General features: G+C 42.9%; 1 protein-coding gene across 2 annotated transcripts in view; it reads left to right on the top strand.

Moving 5' to 3' along the window:
* SMG9 (SMG9 nonsense mediated mRNA decay factor) overlaps nt 1-17861 on the top strand; it is a 196074-nt gene that overhangs the window by 174860 nt on the left and 3353 nt on the right. For both annotated transcript variants that reach the window (XM_085615739.1, XM_085615738.1), the window contains one exon: nt 16853-16994. In XM_085615739.1, the coding sequence (XP_085471865.1) occupies nt 16853-16994 (142 nt within the window). The remainder of the gene's footprint in view (nt 1-16852; nt 16995-17861) is intronic.

Genomic DNA, 17861 nt, shown 5'->3' with positions numbered 1-17861 from the left:
TTTCACAAGCCCTCTCAAAGGCTGTGAACCATTTGGTGATGTCATCACCTTCCTCAAATTTGGGGACAATCCCTTTGGGGATTTTAGGATCAGAAGTTTCCTCCCTATCCTTGTTTTTATTATTGCTGCCACCATTGATGGGTGCTAAACCCATCTCTCTCCTTTCTTTAGGTCTCGCCTGGTGAACGCAGCGCAAAGCATTGCTGTCGCCAGCGAGATCTATTGTTGCTGACTTGCCTCGGAAGTGGGACAGGAGATGGGCACGCGCAGGCTCTTGGCGGATTTGAGTTGGTGTACGCGCTTGTGAAGACGCGGTTTGAGTTGGTGTACGCGCTTGTGAAGACGCGCTTGCATGTCCCGTGTTCATTAGGCTCTAGGCAGTAGTTTGTTTGTGAACGCGCTGTAAGACGCGCTAGCGTTTACTGTTGTAGAACAGCACGTGTTTATCTGGCGCCTGGTATGTTAATTAGCTTCCTGTTTTGTTGTTTACCGATTGTGGTTCTACAGTTCCAACAGAGGGCATAAGCGGCCGCCTTGTTGGTGCCATGTGTGCTTCTATTATTGACAATCACTGTAGAAATGCATGCTGCTTTAGTGTTCGTTTGCTTGGAAATGTGTTTACGTTTCGAGCTTGCTTAAAAATATGCATATTATTGCTTACAGCAACGATGCGTTTCAATGTATAATGGTTTTTAAAATAGATATTAAAAAGGATTGCTTTTATATTTAGAAGCATCTGTTTTTATGCAAATGTATGTGCACCACCATTAGCTTTTTAAAGAAAAAAAACGACAATAATGCACCTGTTAACAATACGTTTAACTATTTACAGAAAAATATGCTAAAAACATTTAATTAGTAGGTACATGGTTTGGCCTATGCTGTTATAGAACCAAAGCATAATACACCTAAAAAACTGCATGCTGTGTCTTTAGGAATGCGTGCTCAGTAGTTTTTTATTGCGACTACCACTGTTGTATTATGTGCATGCTGTAGCCAATGCTACGTTAACAAGCATCTGTTATTGCTACAGTATAAATACATTTTCCAAAAAGAGTACGCCAGTTTTAGTAAATATTATAAACAAAATGCATTTCATTTTCCCGTATGTTTTTTGCTGTCCGCTTTACTTTTATTTTTGGGTTTTACTGCACGTTTCTGACTCCGTGCACGCTGCCTTTTTAGTAGCCACTGATTACGTGTATATAGCTAACCATACAAAGCTTCCTTTTACTGCTGCCTATACCGAGGGTTCGTTTCGCAGGTCCACCTTGCTTTCACACTACAGACACAAACCAGATACAACTATTATTGTGCATCATGTTACAATTCCTATCGCGCTGCGAAACTACTACCCCTGCATCCCCCGCTTTACTCGCTATAGGACGGTCTATCTCACTACTAGTTTCGCTTTCATTTGCTATTCTCACCAGGACGCCTTTATTAAACTGCAGGCCCCAGTACCTCCACATGACCTCTGCCACAAATTCCAACCACACTGTCATCCTTGCCCCTTTGCTCTCCCCCACTAACACTACTATCAAACTAGGGCCCCTAGCCCCTGCGGTCTATCCCCTTCTCCCCCTGCAATACATATACACCCCAGTGCCACCGCCCTATCCCCACCATACCTTCCATCCCACTAAAACACCAAACTCCTCCGCTTTACCGCCGCCACAACTGCTGCATCAAACTAACACTACGCGCTTCTCTGCTCTACCCCATTATGCCTCTTACCGCGTTAGCGCCACACGTCTTTCCCCTAGACCTCCGCCATCACTCTTCTAACATACTCAAACATCTAACCACCGAGTTCTACTCCTACTTATCTTTCTAATAATCACATGTCAGTGTATACACGTGCTATACTTGTCGAGCGGTGTCTTCTTATACTTCATCTACTTTGCATCATTTACCAAAACCATTCCGCATATAATGCTATGCAAAGTTGAAAAATATTTCCCACATATCATATTATATATTATATGGTATTTTATATTTTGCTACTAATATTTACTGCGGCACAATTGAAAACCATTTCTCAAAACTTATACCCTGAAAAGCACGCTACTGCAGTTTTCACTGTTGCTATTTTAACCATCGCTATTTCATTAGCTTAATCTCACTATTGCAATTCGTATTTGAAAATTACGCTACATAACAATAGCAATTAAAACCTACAATATAATATAAACTACCTAATAATATATTAAGGTACTTACAGTTAGCAGCATTAAAAAAAAACATCGCTAGGGAGCTTCCATGTGCGCATCCGGCTAACATTCAAATTGTAAACGTGTATGGCGTCCAAAGCAAAACGCTCTCAGCAGCAATGTGCACGAGCACGACAGCCAAGTACTACCACGTGATATTTTTTTTTTTTGTCCAGCATACGTTCAGCGGTGGCAAACCGCTTTGAAATAAATGCTCGTTCTTTTAGCAAAAATAGTCTGCAGATAAAGATGCGTTTTAAATGTTTGCTTATAAAATGTTGCTCTTTCGGCAACACACTAAATAGATGCATGTCTAAAGACAGCAATGCGTTATAAAGCTATATTGATTAATGGTAATATAAATCTATCCAGATCGATACTTGCAAATATACAGCATCCATGTGCCGGCAGCAACTGCTCTTATGTCAAACATCAAATCAGCCACCATTGTAAGCGTCACTTAGCATCAATGTTCGCATACTCGTTAAAATTGCTGCTTTTAATGTCTACACAAAATGTTGCTACATTGCACACAAAAATGCACATTAGCTCGTAGCTATGGACCATAACTACTTTGTTGTGCAGTATTATCGGCATTTTGGCAGCAGTGCATTATAAAGCTGTATACATTATACAAAAAAATTAGTCTATCACAAATCAATACTTGCAAATTACAGCATCCATGTGAACCCAGCAGCTGCTCTTATGTCGAGCGTTGAATCAGCCACCATTATAAGCGTCACTTAGTGTCTGTGTTAGCATTCTCGTACAAATTGCTGCTTTGAATGTGTGCGCATAATGTTGCTCATTAGTATGCTTGCCTGTAAAACTCCTATTTCAATGTCTTTCCTGAAGTGGGCAAGTACTAAATACGATAGCGGCTGTCAGGCAACAAGTAGCACGCAGCGCGTGACCGCTCGTAACTCTCCTTTGCAACGACTCCAGTCTCTGCTGCCTGCTTTTCATTATGCTGATTTTAACAACAAACGTGCACCAGCAGTCACATCTCTTGAAGTACTGGGTTATTTAGGACCCCAGCGGTGCCAGGGGTAACACCCTATGAATTCGAGTTCTTCCTGTCTTGGACCACAGAAACACAGAGTCTTGCGGTGGCGTCAAGGATCGTTTTATTATTGACTGCAGCCTGTAACAGCACTCCTAGAAGTACACACGGGTATGTTCTCAGGAGACTGCTCAACATTACAAAACCAGTCTTCTCCTTATATACAAAATATCATGCTTCAGGCACACATTCCTCGTTTTACGATATGGTCATTCATATGTATTCATTACAAACGAAAAGGCAGAGTCATGATGACCATCCCACATTTCAGTTCAGCCAGCCCACAATTATTTACCCAGCGAGGCTCAGATCCCTCATCGGATATCAGCAGACCCCAATAAACACGGGCACCTCCTCCTCGTAAAACAGGCAATAAAGCAGGAAGCAGAGTCAGGTGTGAAAGAGATTTGGTCGGGGGCTTGTGTGGGATGAAAGGCTTTATGGTGTGTCAAACCCTGATGCTAATCACAGGTGGCCGTAGGAAGGGGAGCTCGTGAGACCGGACTGACCTCGGGCAGTGGAGCGAGCTCGCACAGGTCACAGAGGTCACAGAGAAGTCAACAGAAGGTACATGTGTTCTGAAGGCCTGTGCCTGTCCCTAATGTGCAGCCTATGTGAGGGCAACCATAAGATGGCTACCGCTCTAAAATGGAACCCACGAAGTCAATGTGTAATATCGTATACAAGATGAATTTATCGATGAAACGTTATGCGAGACACTTGTACATGCTGTGTTAGCCATTCGCGGTTCGCTGATACCGAATAGGCAGGGTAGGGCCATGCCTCCTACGTGGTCCCAAATTTTATAGTACCACACTCTCCGCCCACAACACCAAAGCCAGTCAATTAGCTCTAAATAAGCCCTGTTAATAAAAGGCACTTTCCCCAAAATTAGAGTACAAAGCAGCCCTGGTGTGTAGCTTGCAGATATAATAAATTTAAAACACCCTATGAATAAATTTGGCTTTTATAATAGGGTGCTATAATACAGTAGTGCCTCAGTAGTGCGTCATTCACTGGTGCTTTTAAATACCCTTATAAATCCCTTGGGACAGAAATAGTAGCAACCTGTTCTCAATATACAGTCCAGCTTTTTTGTTGTCTGGTTCCTGCACTCTGAGAGACCCGCCTCCAGAGTTTAGGTCTTTAAAACGTCTCTGTTTAAAAGTTTCAGGGTATCAACTTCTACGGTCTTAATACTTTATCAATGGCTATTGATATTGTCACCTTTCAGATGCTCTCCAAACTTTCGGAGCGATCAGTGACTCCATCCTATACTATGACTCCCAGCCATGGCTCAACTCCCAAGGAGTCTCTAGGGAGGGGCAACATTACAATTTGTTTCCCAAAATGTGTGTGATTGTTATGGCAATGACATGAAAGGATGCACACTGGCTGCCATATATACAAAATATGCTGTATGGAAACTGAATGTAAGGGATTCCTTCTCTCTTACAGTCACTTTGACACTGGTTTGCAAAGAAAATGTTTGTGAAATATCCATTTTAGTAGAATAAGTCTCTCGAATGCTTAACTAAAGCAAAATAGCATGACCTTATAATAGCAAGAATGTCATTACATACAGATAATAGAAAATACATTATATTTAAAGATTGTGCCGAATAATAAAAATTGTACTTCGCCCTATACTCTCTGCACAGCACCAACTACTAAACCCTTTTAGCGCCATGCAAACAGGTCCATAATTCTCAAGACTGTATCAGCAATGAATAAAGGTACATACCAATGACCAGTGATTCTCGATACAATACCTTTGATCAACAGCTCCAACTATAAACTGTCATTGTCGTAACACCTATCGTTAACCTTATATTGCATCAACATTCCTCCTAAAGGATCGAGTGTGATACATATTCAGGTATAATATGAGGACACTATTGCCCCACTTATTATTGGACCAGCTGATATTTGTCTTGCGAATTAGACTCGGGTATATGGAGATTTTCTTATTGCAATTTCTACTAAGTTTGACCAATACATTTGCAGACTAGTCTCACTAATTTTTCAACCAGGAGTCTAAAGAATATTAGAGCCCTAGCAAAGTTCAAATGCTTGTTTTATAAAAAGAAATTGGCTTGATGTTTATTTAATGGGAATTTTGCATATGAATATGATAAAAATGAAGAATCTTCTTTAAAAATACACCTGATATTGTGGACTGTAAAATTTCCAAGAGCACTATTGCACTTCCTTAAGCCTCGCCTGGCGAACGCAGCGTATATCTAATTTAATTCTGCTTTTATTTAATTATTAAAGGTATTATTTATTAGTGAAAAAGGTACTTTGCATTTTTGCAATACTAAGCCTGAATGCTCCATTTAGGGCCATTACTACAAAGTTTTTTTTATAAAAGTTGCCTAAACTTGTCAGCAATAAAGATTATTAAAGCTACTGCAAGGTGTTTACTAAAATAGTGCACATCATATGCCAAGCTATTTCCTTACAACAAATGTTGCTCACAACAAGTGTTGCTCTTTATAATGATGGTACATTAAAGCGTGCTTCCTCAGCACACTTTGGTGTATTTTAATAATTGGTTGCCTATGCTATATTGTTTACTAAAGTATATATTTACTTTTGGGGAGTTACGTATACTATACAGCTTGATAATCATTGCTATATACTATTGTTCTTTTTAAAACCATATGTAGTTAGCTTGCACTTGGGGAAAAAAACTGACTGCTCTAAGGGACCAACCATACAGATATACCTGAGTTAGTCATTTTGAGTACTTTCAACAACATTGCCCCATTTTGTAATTTCTGCTTTTGTGCCAGGGACACATCTTTATAAATTATTCTGCAAGGTTTTCTCACGCATGTTGCATGCCATCTGCTTTGGTGAGTGGGCTACAGTTACAACTCCTTCCTAGAGTTTTGCTTTCAGATGCCAAAGTATACAAAACACAAAGCAAGGTTTTGGAACCTTCAAGAGAACACTTTATGTGCAAACCTGCAATTTCCCAATTTACTAGAACAAAGCCTCACAGATACACTAGTACTGTTTGTAAAACTGTCCAGATGAGCTATTTTAACCTGTAGCTTGCATGAAGTGCCACTATAGAGTCCTTTAGCAAACATTTGTTTTGTTAATATACAATTTACTTGGTAGAGTTTCCAAATTCGTGCCTTAGAATTCCTTGCGCAGCTAATTATTTTCAGGAAATCACTTCTTGGTGCATTTAGTTACAGGCAGTAACTAGAATACTGTACACCTTGTACATACTTATGTGAAATTCTTTCACTGAAGAAGTGCCTTAATTCTCACCAATCAAAAAAAGGCAACTCCGCATACTAATGCTCACATCTTATAAAGTATAGCATCATTTTGGCACACGGTGCATCATTCTACAAACTGCATAATGCTAATGTTTACAGCAGAAAAGGTAAAAGCTAATAAGACACACCCTCTAGGGTGCCTTTTTAGGTCTCGGTACGAAGGCTGCGCTTGCAAAGTCTCGCTCCGAGATTTAATGTTTTGGAGAAGAGGGGCTTGAACCCGCCCCTCTTCTCCCCTCTTCTCCATTGGCTGGCCTCTTGAATGCTGGCCAGCCATTGGAGAAGAGGTTTGTCTCTCCGAACAGGCCCCGTCCTTTTCGGATTCGGGGGCGTGTTTTTTGCTACTTTTCTCATTATCTCCTCCAGCCAATGGCAAGAGGAGTAAAAAGAAAAACACGCCCCCGAATCCGGAAACGCTGCTGCCTTTCTCCGAGGCATTTCTGCTTCGCCTCGGAGAAAGGCAGTGGTGTGCTTGTTATAAGCATATTTCGGAAATGTTTCGCCCCTTATTTATGAGAAGCTAACAACGTTTCATTAAACACACTCACTCGGACACTGTATCTGAAACATACCAAGTCCGAGATTTGCGCAAACTTGGCAAATGGTTTAGCGCAGCTAGTCAGAGAAGGCCCTATAACGGAGTCTCGCCTCCACCTCTAAAATACATATTGTGCGATCTTGGGTAAGTCGCCACCGACCGAGAGATTTTCCCGGTAGACAATTCATTCTTTCCGAGCTTTTAACTGCCTTGTTTTATGTTTCCTACAAGTGTGGGTTTGGCAGAGGCTAAAGTTAGATATAACCTTACTCTCTAAAGTGGTAGCTTGGTCGAGCAGTAAGGCAGTATCAGAGGACAGTGTAAATCATTTGTTGTACACACTCAGTCAGCAAATGGTCTCGCACACTCAATAACTGAACTTTAGGCCAGTGGTTTATAAAAAAATATATATGTCAGTTTTATTTTAGAACCAACAATAGGTATTAAAATATACTTTCTCAGAATGAGATGCTTTAGGTAAATACTTTTGCAATATGCAATTGAGTTTTGTAAATACTGGTTACAGGTTGTTGCAATAAGCAACACAATTTCAAACACAATAATGCATTGAGCTCAATGGAAATTTTAAGTTATTTGCAATAGATTACATTCAGGATTACTTTTGTAATTCCAGGACTGGATCCTAGATTCAGTCCTGGGACAGTTCTTAGAAACAAGTGATAAAAGTCGACTTAGTTACTGTTGTGATTTTTAGGAAATATTTAGCGATTTTAAAAGTTGACACTTGAAAAAAATTTCATAGAAAAACATTCAATGATTCCCTATGAAAGAAAAATCAAGTTGCAGGTAAAGTAGGTTCTCGTTACTTTTGTAATCCAGTACTGGGCTCCTAGACTCAGTACTGGGATCTCTATCTAAAACAGGTAAGTAATTGCGTTTTCACAGTTAGCACGATTTTTAAAGAATATTTAAAGTTTGCAAAAATCGACACTTAGAAGACATTTCACAGAAAAACAGTCAGTGGTTTCCTATGGAAGAAAATTGGGTTACTGATAAGTACAGTTGTGAATATTTTTCAGGGTCAGTGCTGGGCACCAAGATCCAGCACTGGGATGTCTCCTAAAAGCAGGTGAGTATTTTCGCTTTCGTTACTCAGCTGATTTTTGGTGAATATTTTAAGTTTTAGAAACTCCACACTTAGAAGAAATTTCGGAAGAAACCACTCAATGTTACCCTATGGAGAAAATTGAGTTATTGGCTGTTGGGTAAGTACTCGACTGGCAAAGTTAAGGTGTTGGCCACAGACTCGGGGGTCTCCCAGGGTCAGGTAGGTACAGTTGTTACACCCTCAGCGGCGCAGGGGCAGCCGGGTGCAGAGTGAGTTAGGCCCAATGTTATCCTATGGGATGCAGGGGGGCCTTGGTTGGTGGCTGCTGAAGAGCAGGCCACACGGCTGTGGGAGCTGTGCCCCATGTCACTTGCTCAGGGCAAATGGGGAAGTAGATGGGTGTAGAGGTTACACTGCCAGGGCCACTCGGGCGGCTGGGTGCAGGGTGCTTTTGAGCCTTCGGGCGCTCAATTGATTTCAGTGGGAAAGCTCCTGGTTGGAAAAAGGCTGCAAGCTCGGGGACGAGGATTCTTCAGGTGCCACCACCACTTTGAGAGGTAAGTTGGGTAGTTGGAGGATAGGTAGGTAACCAGGAGTTGGGCACAGGGGGCCGCAGGGGTGCCTTTTGGTGTCGGGAAATCTTACCCTCTGTTGATCGCGGTTGGGGGGGTAGCTGGTTCTGAGGCTGCAGGCGTCATCAGGAGCGTTGAGGGAAGTCCTTGGGTGCCGGACTCGGGGTCACAGTCTCGCCGGGGGGTCGTCCTCGTGGTCTTTGTTCACTCCGGCACAGGCCAGGCTTGGCAGGTGCAGAGCGTGCAGGGTTCGCGGTTCCGGGCTGATGCCAGGGATTAGAAGCTGATTTTGAGCAGAGGCTCTGCTCATGGGAGTCCCAGGTGCTTAGAGCCAAAAGGTAGCCAGGTCCTCCGGGGTTTGTGAGGTTGCTGGCCACAAGAGGTGCCGGGATGGAGCAGGAGCAGGTTCGAGGGTCGACAGGCCGGTAGGGCTGGGGCCAAAGCAGTTGGTGTCTTCCTCTTCTTAGCAGCTGCACGGCAGGTCTTCTTTCTTCTTGCTCTTAGTTTTTCGGAATCTGAAATCCAAGGAAGGAAGGTTCAGGGTGCCCCTAAATACTAGATTTAGGGGCGTTACGGGTAGGTAAAGGGCAGGGACCAATGGGTCCCTGTCCTGGGGTGGGTACACCCCCTATTCTGCCACTCTCCTGTGGGAGAGGGGCAGTAGCCTAGTCCTGATTGGGTAGGGCCTCCCATCTTCAAGATGGCGAGCGGCCGGAGATGTGCTTCACCTCGCCTCCCCCACCTGAGGGGTGGGGTTGGCACGCTGGCACATCCCCTGTCCTTATTTGGGGTTTCCGGCCAGGCTTCCCGCCAGAGTTGGGGCTGCAAGTGGCCTGGGGAAGCTCACAGAGGCGGCATGCCATTGAAGCTTCCCCCTGTCCATATTGGGGGAGGAGACCTAGCACCTCGCCCAGGATGTGCATTGGTGCAGGCCCAGGAGAGCAGGGGCTCTCCTACCAAGGGGTCCAGCAACATGTCTGCTGTGTGGTAGTCTAGGCAGCCTCTCAGACCAGACGTGGATTGTAGGTTAGGTTTCAGGGGGCATCTCTAAGATGCCCTCTGTGGTGCTTGGTACATTAAATCCCACACTGGCATCAGTGCGGGTTTAATGTGCTGAGAGGTTTGATACCAAACTTCTCAGTCTTCAGTGTTGCGATTATGGTGCTGTGGAGTTCGTGTTTGACGAGCTCTCAGCACCATGTACTCTTAAATGGCAGCACTGCACTTACAGGGCCCAGGAATGGACCTGGGTACTGTAGGGGCACAGGGCTCATGCTCCTGTGCCCACACCACTGGCATAGGGCACCCAGCTAGAGGGGTGGCTGATGTATGCCAGGGCAGTGTAGGTGGTGGGCATGGCACACAGGGATGTGTGCCATGTCGACTCTTTGTTTGGTCTTGTGCCCAGACACTCAGCCTGCAAGGGCAGTGTGTGTGTGTTAGGGTACAGGGCCTCTAAGGGTGGCACAATGAGTGCTGCAGCCCTTAGAGGCCTTCCCTGGTCACAAGGCCCTGGGTACCTAGGGTACCATTTACCAGGGGCTGACATGTGGCCAGGGTATGCCAATTTGGGTTTGAGGTTTTTGTAGGGAAGGAACATATGCCCTGGGCACCTGATTGGCAGGAGTCCAGTGCACACTCAGTCAAACTACTTTCAGCAAAAAGTGGGGGCATACCATGCAAGAAAGATGGCACTTTCTCACAGTGTTATTCTGTTTTTTAAAAGATTTTGTTGGGTCTAAGATTTTACATTAAATAACTAGAGTATTTTGGACTAAAAGTCTTCTAGTTTGGCGCTTTCATCTTTCAAAGCCTATGTGATTGGTCTGGTACTTTTACTTGATTAGCAGAGTGGGTGTCCTCTTGGGCAGGGTAAAAAGCTCATTGAGGAGGACAGCCTAGTGGCTTGGGGATGTACCAAGGAACAGAGGAGTACAAATTTGAACAAGGTGTGCAGCCACGCAATGGGTGCGCCAAAGTAATTCCTGTCTGCACTCGGACCGAGGGGGCCAGCAGGAGAGGCTGAAGGTATCAGCGCAACTCCAAAACCCTGGACGAATTGAGGTCAGTCAGTGCCTCAAACAGTCTCCCCTGTGGGGAACTAATACTAAAACAGACATGCACGAGGAAGCAGTAAGAAGCAGTTCTAGTTGCAGCTGTCCTAACATATTTTGTAGGGAAAGGGAGAATACTCTAGCTAGGGGACTCTTCCATTTAACTACTCGCAATAATAATTTTGCTGCCATCTTGATCAGTACTATGTCTTTACTAAAACATAAATGCAGTCTCAGAATCTCTAGGTGATAAATCTCTGGGTGTAGATTTTTTTTCGCTGGCTGTGAGTCTGCACTGGGCCAAGCTCAGTCTTGGCCATCCCCCTAGTTACTCAATCCTGTGTAATTACCGGAACAGAGATTAGGTGGGATAGTTATGTTAGCATGTAAATCCGAGTAGAAGATCTCACTCATTAGTGATTTGTCACTGGAGTTTGATGACATTTTGGCAGCACTCTGGTCAGTTTCAAATAGATATGTAGATTACATGGCCCTGGTCTTTTTGGAACAGTTTGCTTGCTTGGTAACGGAAGGCGACAGCATAAAAATGTTGGCAGATTTTAATATACATGTAGACATGATAAACTATACGTTGGTGGTTCAGTTTCCAATGGACATAACAATCCTGAGACTTGTGCAAAATTGACATTACTAAAGCTAATGACTGTTTTAATAATTGAATAACCTGTGACTATTAAATGTGGCGACTTTAAAGAATAAATGTCGGAAATGGCTGGAGAAATCCTGAAAACTGGCCATTCTGTAGTTAGTAAGAAAACAAATAGTAGCTACAAGAAACACCCTGGTTTACATCCAAACTTAAAAATTAAAAAAGTAAGACGGGAAGAAAGGCAATTGTAGGAAAAGTATGAGGTTCATGCTAGAAATACTTTAAAAGTTGTCTGTAAAGGATATAAAAAGGCTCACTTTAATGCCAAGGCCATCTATCTCTGCCATAATGTAGGAGCTGCAGAGAATTGTGCTAAAAATCTGTTTCGGATTGTTACGAAATTGGCCAATCCAGAGTGTTTAACCTCCTCCATAACGGACTATATGTGTGTATAGGTGTAAAGAATCTCATTGTGCGGTTAATTCAGGTACTGGACATATTTGTGTAGGGTGAATCCTTTCGGTCTCTTACTGGACGTAAAGAGGATACTAAGTGATCTATGGTCAGGTTCTCTACTGCAAATCTGCCCTGTGAATGTTTTGAAAGATCTGTCTGGTATTTGAGTGCCTTACCTCATCCCCCCTGAATGCTTTCTTTTCAAAGGGAATAGTGCCTGACATTTGGTAGTCCTAAAGAAATCTAATCTTGACCCTTTCGAAGTAAGTATCTACAGATGTAGTTCACTCTTGACTGCTTTGGCAAAAATTGGAGAGAAGTTTGTATTACATTGGCTGTCCAGTTTTCTGCAAGAGCAGCATTTATTGGTGGAGACCCAAATGTAGTTCCGACTAGGATGTGGAACAGAGACGGCACTGCTGTCAGTCCTTATGTTTCTAAGACTAGAGGTGGACAATCGATGTATGCCACGTGCTGCTCGACCTCTGCAGCTTTTGATATGGTAGACCATGCTGTATTGATCATGAGGATTGAGAGGTTGAGCATCAAGGAGCTTGCACTCCTATGGCTTAATTCCATTCATGTAAAACAGACAATTCATGGTGTAGCTGCCATCACGCAGCTCCATTTTCTACCTGGCACGCTATGCCGTACCACTGGGCTCTACCTTCTTGCCAGTTTTCGTCAATATTTGCATTTTGCCCCAGCTTAAGTTATCACCGTCTTCTTGTATGCAGGTAATTCCCTAAGCCTCTGTGAATAAAGATCTGAGTTTTATGCCACAGATCAATAGTTGTCTCCTGCAGCTTACTGCAGGCGAAGCCATGGCAGAAGATCCTTCCTATCAGTATTTGTATAATGTTAGGTCTGTGGTGGCCGTGCAGCTCTTAACTCGTCTACACCAATGCCAGTTATCGGGGGCTTCCTCATAAAGCTGCAGTTGGCTAGAACGATCTTTAAGTTGCATGGGTTTAACACAGACTCTGAGGCACGAAGACATCTCCTTAGTTGCCGGTGGAGAGATGTATAAAGATTAAGGTCCCCTGTTGTAGCCACAGCCACACTTTGTAAAAATCATTCCTTTCTTTTATACAAAGGGTACTTCAGAGGAAACACAGTCACAGAAAACTGAGATTTAATGAAATGTGACAAGACTTCTATCCTTTAGAATGGAATTGAAAAACATGATGGTATAGCTAGCTTGTGTGTTTTACTGGCTAGCTTATTTCTCTCTGAAATTTCTTCATAATGTGTTAGTCTATCTAGTCTAGTCCAGTTCTATCACTCACTCAAGATTTTTACTTTGGACCTATTCTGGGTCTCACAGTCAGAACTCCAAAATATTTATTTAATTCTAAAGTCGGTCTCTTTTTTTTAAAAAAAAAAACAGTTCAAACTGAAACAAGTGTTAACAAAGCCAGTAGTCCTGGCTTGAGCGTAGGGAGTTTTTTAGTGTTTTACTACAGCTGCCTTGTTTAGGACAGTAGGTGCATTCAATCCACTACCAGTGTTATTATTGATACGGGCACTCGGTGTCTCAAATGTGAGAGTTCCCTATCACGATACTAAGACTTTAGGTTAAATGTCATTGGCTTGGCTGGATGCATATTTTACAAGGAAGTGAATCAAATGGGACTCCATCCTAAATGAGGGTCTTCAGAGCTGTGAATGAAGGCTGTGTTATTCTCTCGTCTGCAGGCATATGGACTTGAGATGTAGGTACCTCTGCTGTCACTCGTCATCTCTAGTGCTCTCAAATGTTTGCTCTTTAGTTACTCGCTGTACACAACAATTAGGAGTCCGTACCAAGAGGTCACCTATTGATGATGGGGTGCTACAAAGAATTGAGAACATGCAACAGGAGAATGGGGTGAGGTTAGTAAGCATGTGGGTAATGGGCCATGCTTACTCTTTCTTTGCTGCCCTTTCCCACTGGATTAACACTTTGGCTTTTAGTCCTCACCAGATCTTGGATGATCCCAACAGGCCTTTACATTGTCTTTGCCATAATGGACAGAAGTACTTTGGACGAACGTCAAAGTATCATTTAGTTCTTGCCTGAAGTCAGGAGATTGAAAGAGAAGCTAATGCAGCAGTGGCCCAAGATAAAGACCTCCATTCCACCAAATGCTGATGACGCTCAGTTTAATTTCAGATTCTCCAATCTATTGATTTTAACAAGCTTGAACATCTTGCTAGAGAACTTGATTGACTGGATGTCCGCCTTCTCTCTAAAACAAAACCCTAACAAGACCGAATTATCTCCAATGCACTAAACTGATCCTTCCTTTCACCAGTTCAAAAATAGCTTCTTATCCGTTCTCCAGTTGTCAGTTTGCTAGGTCCAGCATCATATATCTTGGCTTCACCATTGATCCGAACTCTAGAATAAATTAATATTTCAACAAACTGGCAAGAGTTTTTTTTACCAACTCCGCTTTCAAGGGAAGATTACATTTACCATCCCTAAGACTTCAGGTCAGTATTCCAAGCTAAGTGCTTTCCGTCATGACAGTATTGAGGCTGTGGTAGCTGGTCTACCCAAATCTACAATTGTGTCTCTCAAAGCTTTCCCACACTTTGCAGCACAATAGATTTCCATTTTAAATCTGGTCACCAAGTATCCTAAAACAACTCCGCTGGTTTATCATTAAAAAGACACAACTTCATAGAACATGGATAACACATAAGGTGCACCCTACTTCCAGGATTAACAACTCGCTAAAGTTGGAGAAATTGACTTGTTTCACTCCCAGATTATGGAACCAATTCTCTGAAATATTCAGATTTAACTTTAGTCTCCTCTATTTCAAGAAAAACCTTAACACTCACCTCTTCAAACCCCTATCCACCGGACAACCTTCACATCCCCTCCTCCCGCCACCTCGCTTCATAAGTCTGCTGCTACCCTTTCTCCCCTCTGTCACCTCCTCTCATTAACATAACATAACATGTATATTTGTAAAGCGCACGTTCACCACTACGGGTATCTTGGCGCTGAATAACAGATGTTTATTGTTACCCAACTCAATGGTACTCATTTTATCGACCTCAGATGGATGAAAGGCTGAGTGGACCCGCTGGGATTTGAACCTGTGACCATGAGGTCGAACACAGGCCCCTGTAGTAGACGCATTAGTCGACTGAGCCACCAGACCCGGCTACAAATCAAGAGTGCTTCTGTAGCTCCGATTGCTTCCTTGTTTTCCTCTTCTTAAATATCATTGTACTGTGTTTTTTAAATGTAGCATGCTTTCCTGCCTCTACAGCTGGGTCTGTACTCTATTAATACCTGAAATAAAGATAAAATAGATATTGTCTCATATTAAGATAAAATAGATATTGTCTCAGAGCGTCAAGCCAAGAATATCCCCAGATGTAGCAAACGTGTCAGGAAACGAGCCCCCCCCAGGGAGGTTATTAGGATGCCAGCATAATCCTAGCTTTCAGGGCTTAATCCTGAAGACCAGCAATGAGTGAGATTTTCGATTTTCGGTCCTGCAGTGTAGAGTAAGTGAAACACAGTATGGATACACACCACTTAGTGGGGCTTGAAAAAAATATTTTACAAATGTTTAAGTTTCCATTTAAGTGTGGCTCATGCTTTCATTTGGTGATTGGAATTGTTCAAAAATGTAAAAAATAAATAAAGTGTTTCCGGGGTGTGGCCTGGCAATACGCTAGTCTGTGGGTAGGATACCCACTCTGGGGAGGAATAGTTTAAATGGAGTAACTCTCTTTTTAACTTGTGATTTCCCCTTTCTCAGCCCCCCAGGCTCAGTTCGTCTTGATACATCAAAAAAAGACTAAAAGGTGACGGACATAAATGGTTGCATCTCGCTTTTATACTTTACATAATACTGCCGTCTTATTAGGCTGTTTGTGCACTAGAACTCCGGCAATCGTCACCTAATGTCGCCTCTTTAAACAGATCAAGCAAAAGATTTTTACAAATGGAGGTGCACTAGACATCCAATACAAAGACCAAAATATTTCTCTTCTTTTTTTTACTTTTATTTCAAAGACGATAAATATGCAGAAAACAGCCAACGCGTTTCGTTCCTATGTAGACAAATTGACGGAACTTCTTCAGGGCTTCAAACGTGAATCAATGGTTTATTAGGTATAAAAACCATTGTTTCAGAGTTGACAAGGCGTCAATTTCAAGCTCAGTCATCAGATTTATTTATAATTAAAATCGGCTGTGTTACACGCGCAAAATCTTGACGACGTAACATTTTGATCGATCGACGCTCCTCAGTAAAAACGAAATATGGTGACCAGTTTATATTTCGTTTTTACTGAGGAGCGTCGATCGATCAAAATGTTACGTCGTCAAGATTTTGCGGGTGTAACACAGCCGATTTTAATTATAAATAAATCTGATGACTGAGCTTGAAATTGACGCCTTGTCAACTCTGAAACAATGGTTTTTATACCTAATAAACCATTGATTCACGTTTGAAGCCCTGAAGAAGTTCCGTCAATTTGTCTACATAGGAACGAAACGCGTTGGCTGTTTTCTGCATATTTATCGTCTTTGAAATAAAAGACAAAAAAAGAAGAGAAATATTTTGGACTTTGTATTGGATGTCTAGTGCACCTCAATCAGTTCGTCTTGATGCAAGCACTCCACAGCGATCCGCACCTGCCACATTATTTATAGTACCTGTCTTCAGCAGAGACGGAAGGCTGCATCAGATAGGGTCTAGTTTTTGTTTTTTGTTCCTCATCTCTTATCTTATGGCTAATCTAGTGATGACTTGTTCTCTTGGATATGTGGCCTGTATCGTTTCACTGCTATGTACCTCCACACTTGCTTAGAATTAGTTGAACAGTTTGTGTACTTCTTCCCTTGATCTCGAAAACCTTCTCTGTTGGAAGACTGAATGTTGGCTCACCTGAGTCATAAAGAATCAGTTTGGTGCCCCTTAATGTCTAAGCTCTCTCTCTCATTGCCTTTGTCTTTGTTTTCCAGGCACAGGGGTCCCCCTGTTCTCCATGCTGCCAGGGTACAAGGGACACCCCAGTTTCCAGTCACTCATCAACAAACTGAGGAGCCAGATAATGTCAATGTCACGGCCGCAGCTGTCTCACACCATCCTCACCGAGAAGAACTGGTGAGTGTTTAGGGCTTCAAGGCGCACATTGTGTACTGTGATTTGTGTTTTAAATTGCTGTACAGGTAACACAGCCCCTGCATTCCTAGTGGGTATGTACACCCAGTGAACACTGCTGGAATATGTGGCCAAAATGGATGTCTCGCTTTGACCACTTCTGTATCCTCCTACAAGGGTGTTGGACAGACACGAGGGATGCCTCATTCATGCATAGGAGGTGTCTTTGAAATACCCCACTCGGACACTGCACACCGGATCAGTGCCCACCCCATAACTTGCAGCCCATACCTTTTGTGAGGCTTGTAATTTAGCTGGAGGCTTGGATTGCAGGAGTTCTGTAGTTGGAGGTCATTACTGACGTGCACAAAGGCAGTATTTATATCCTGATGAGATGGGGCTGCACACTAAGTGCAGAGAGCACTCCATGGCAGGTTCACCTGCTGTGGATTGTGGGAGCAAACACCCTCGGTTTGTGCCCATATTATAATCTCATCTGGGGCACACATGTTTTGGACTCTCATGCTGTGTTTGAAACTGCCATCTCATGCTATTCCTGGCCAGTCCTCCACCCAGAAGCAGTGTTTCAGGGTAGCTTGGTGACAGTCGAGTTCGCATCAGTTGTGTTTTACGTTTTACTTTTCTTTCTGCTTTTGTTAAAGGGCCCAGGGTCTAGGGCTGGGGCAGTTTCTAGTGCTGCATTCTCTTTAGGCTGCACTTCTAGTTCTGAACTCTCAGACGAGGAGCTATGATACTGTTCAGCGTATTTTGTTCCTTCATTCGGTTAATGTATATAGTGCTTTAATGGCCATAAGGAGCTGTAGAGCTCCCAGCAACAATGATACTGAAACCTACGGCTATACATTATTC

This window comes from Triturus cristatus, chromosome 7 (assembly GCF_964204655.1).
Source record: "Triturus cristatus chromosome 7, aTriCri1.1, whole genome shotgun sequence".
NCBI classification, from domain to species: Eukaryota; Metazoa; Chordata; class Amphibia; order Caudata; family Salamandridae; genus Triturus; species Triturus cristatus.
Note: the sequence above shows the minus strand (reverse complement) of the source record. Positions and strands in the feature narration are given on the sequence as shown.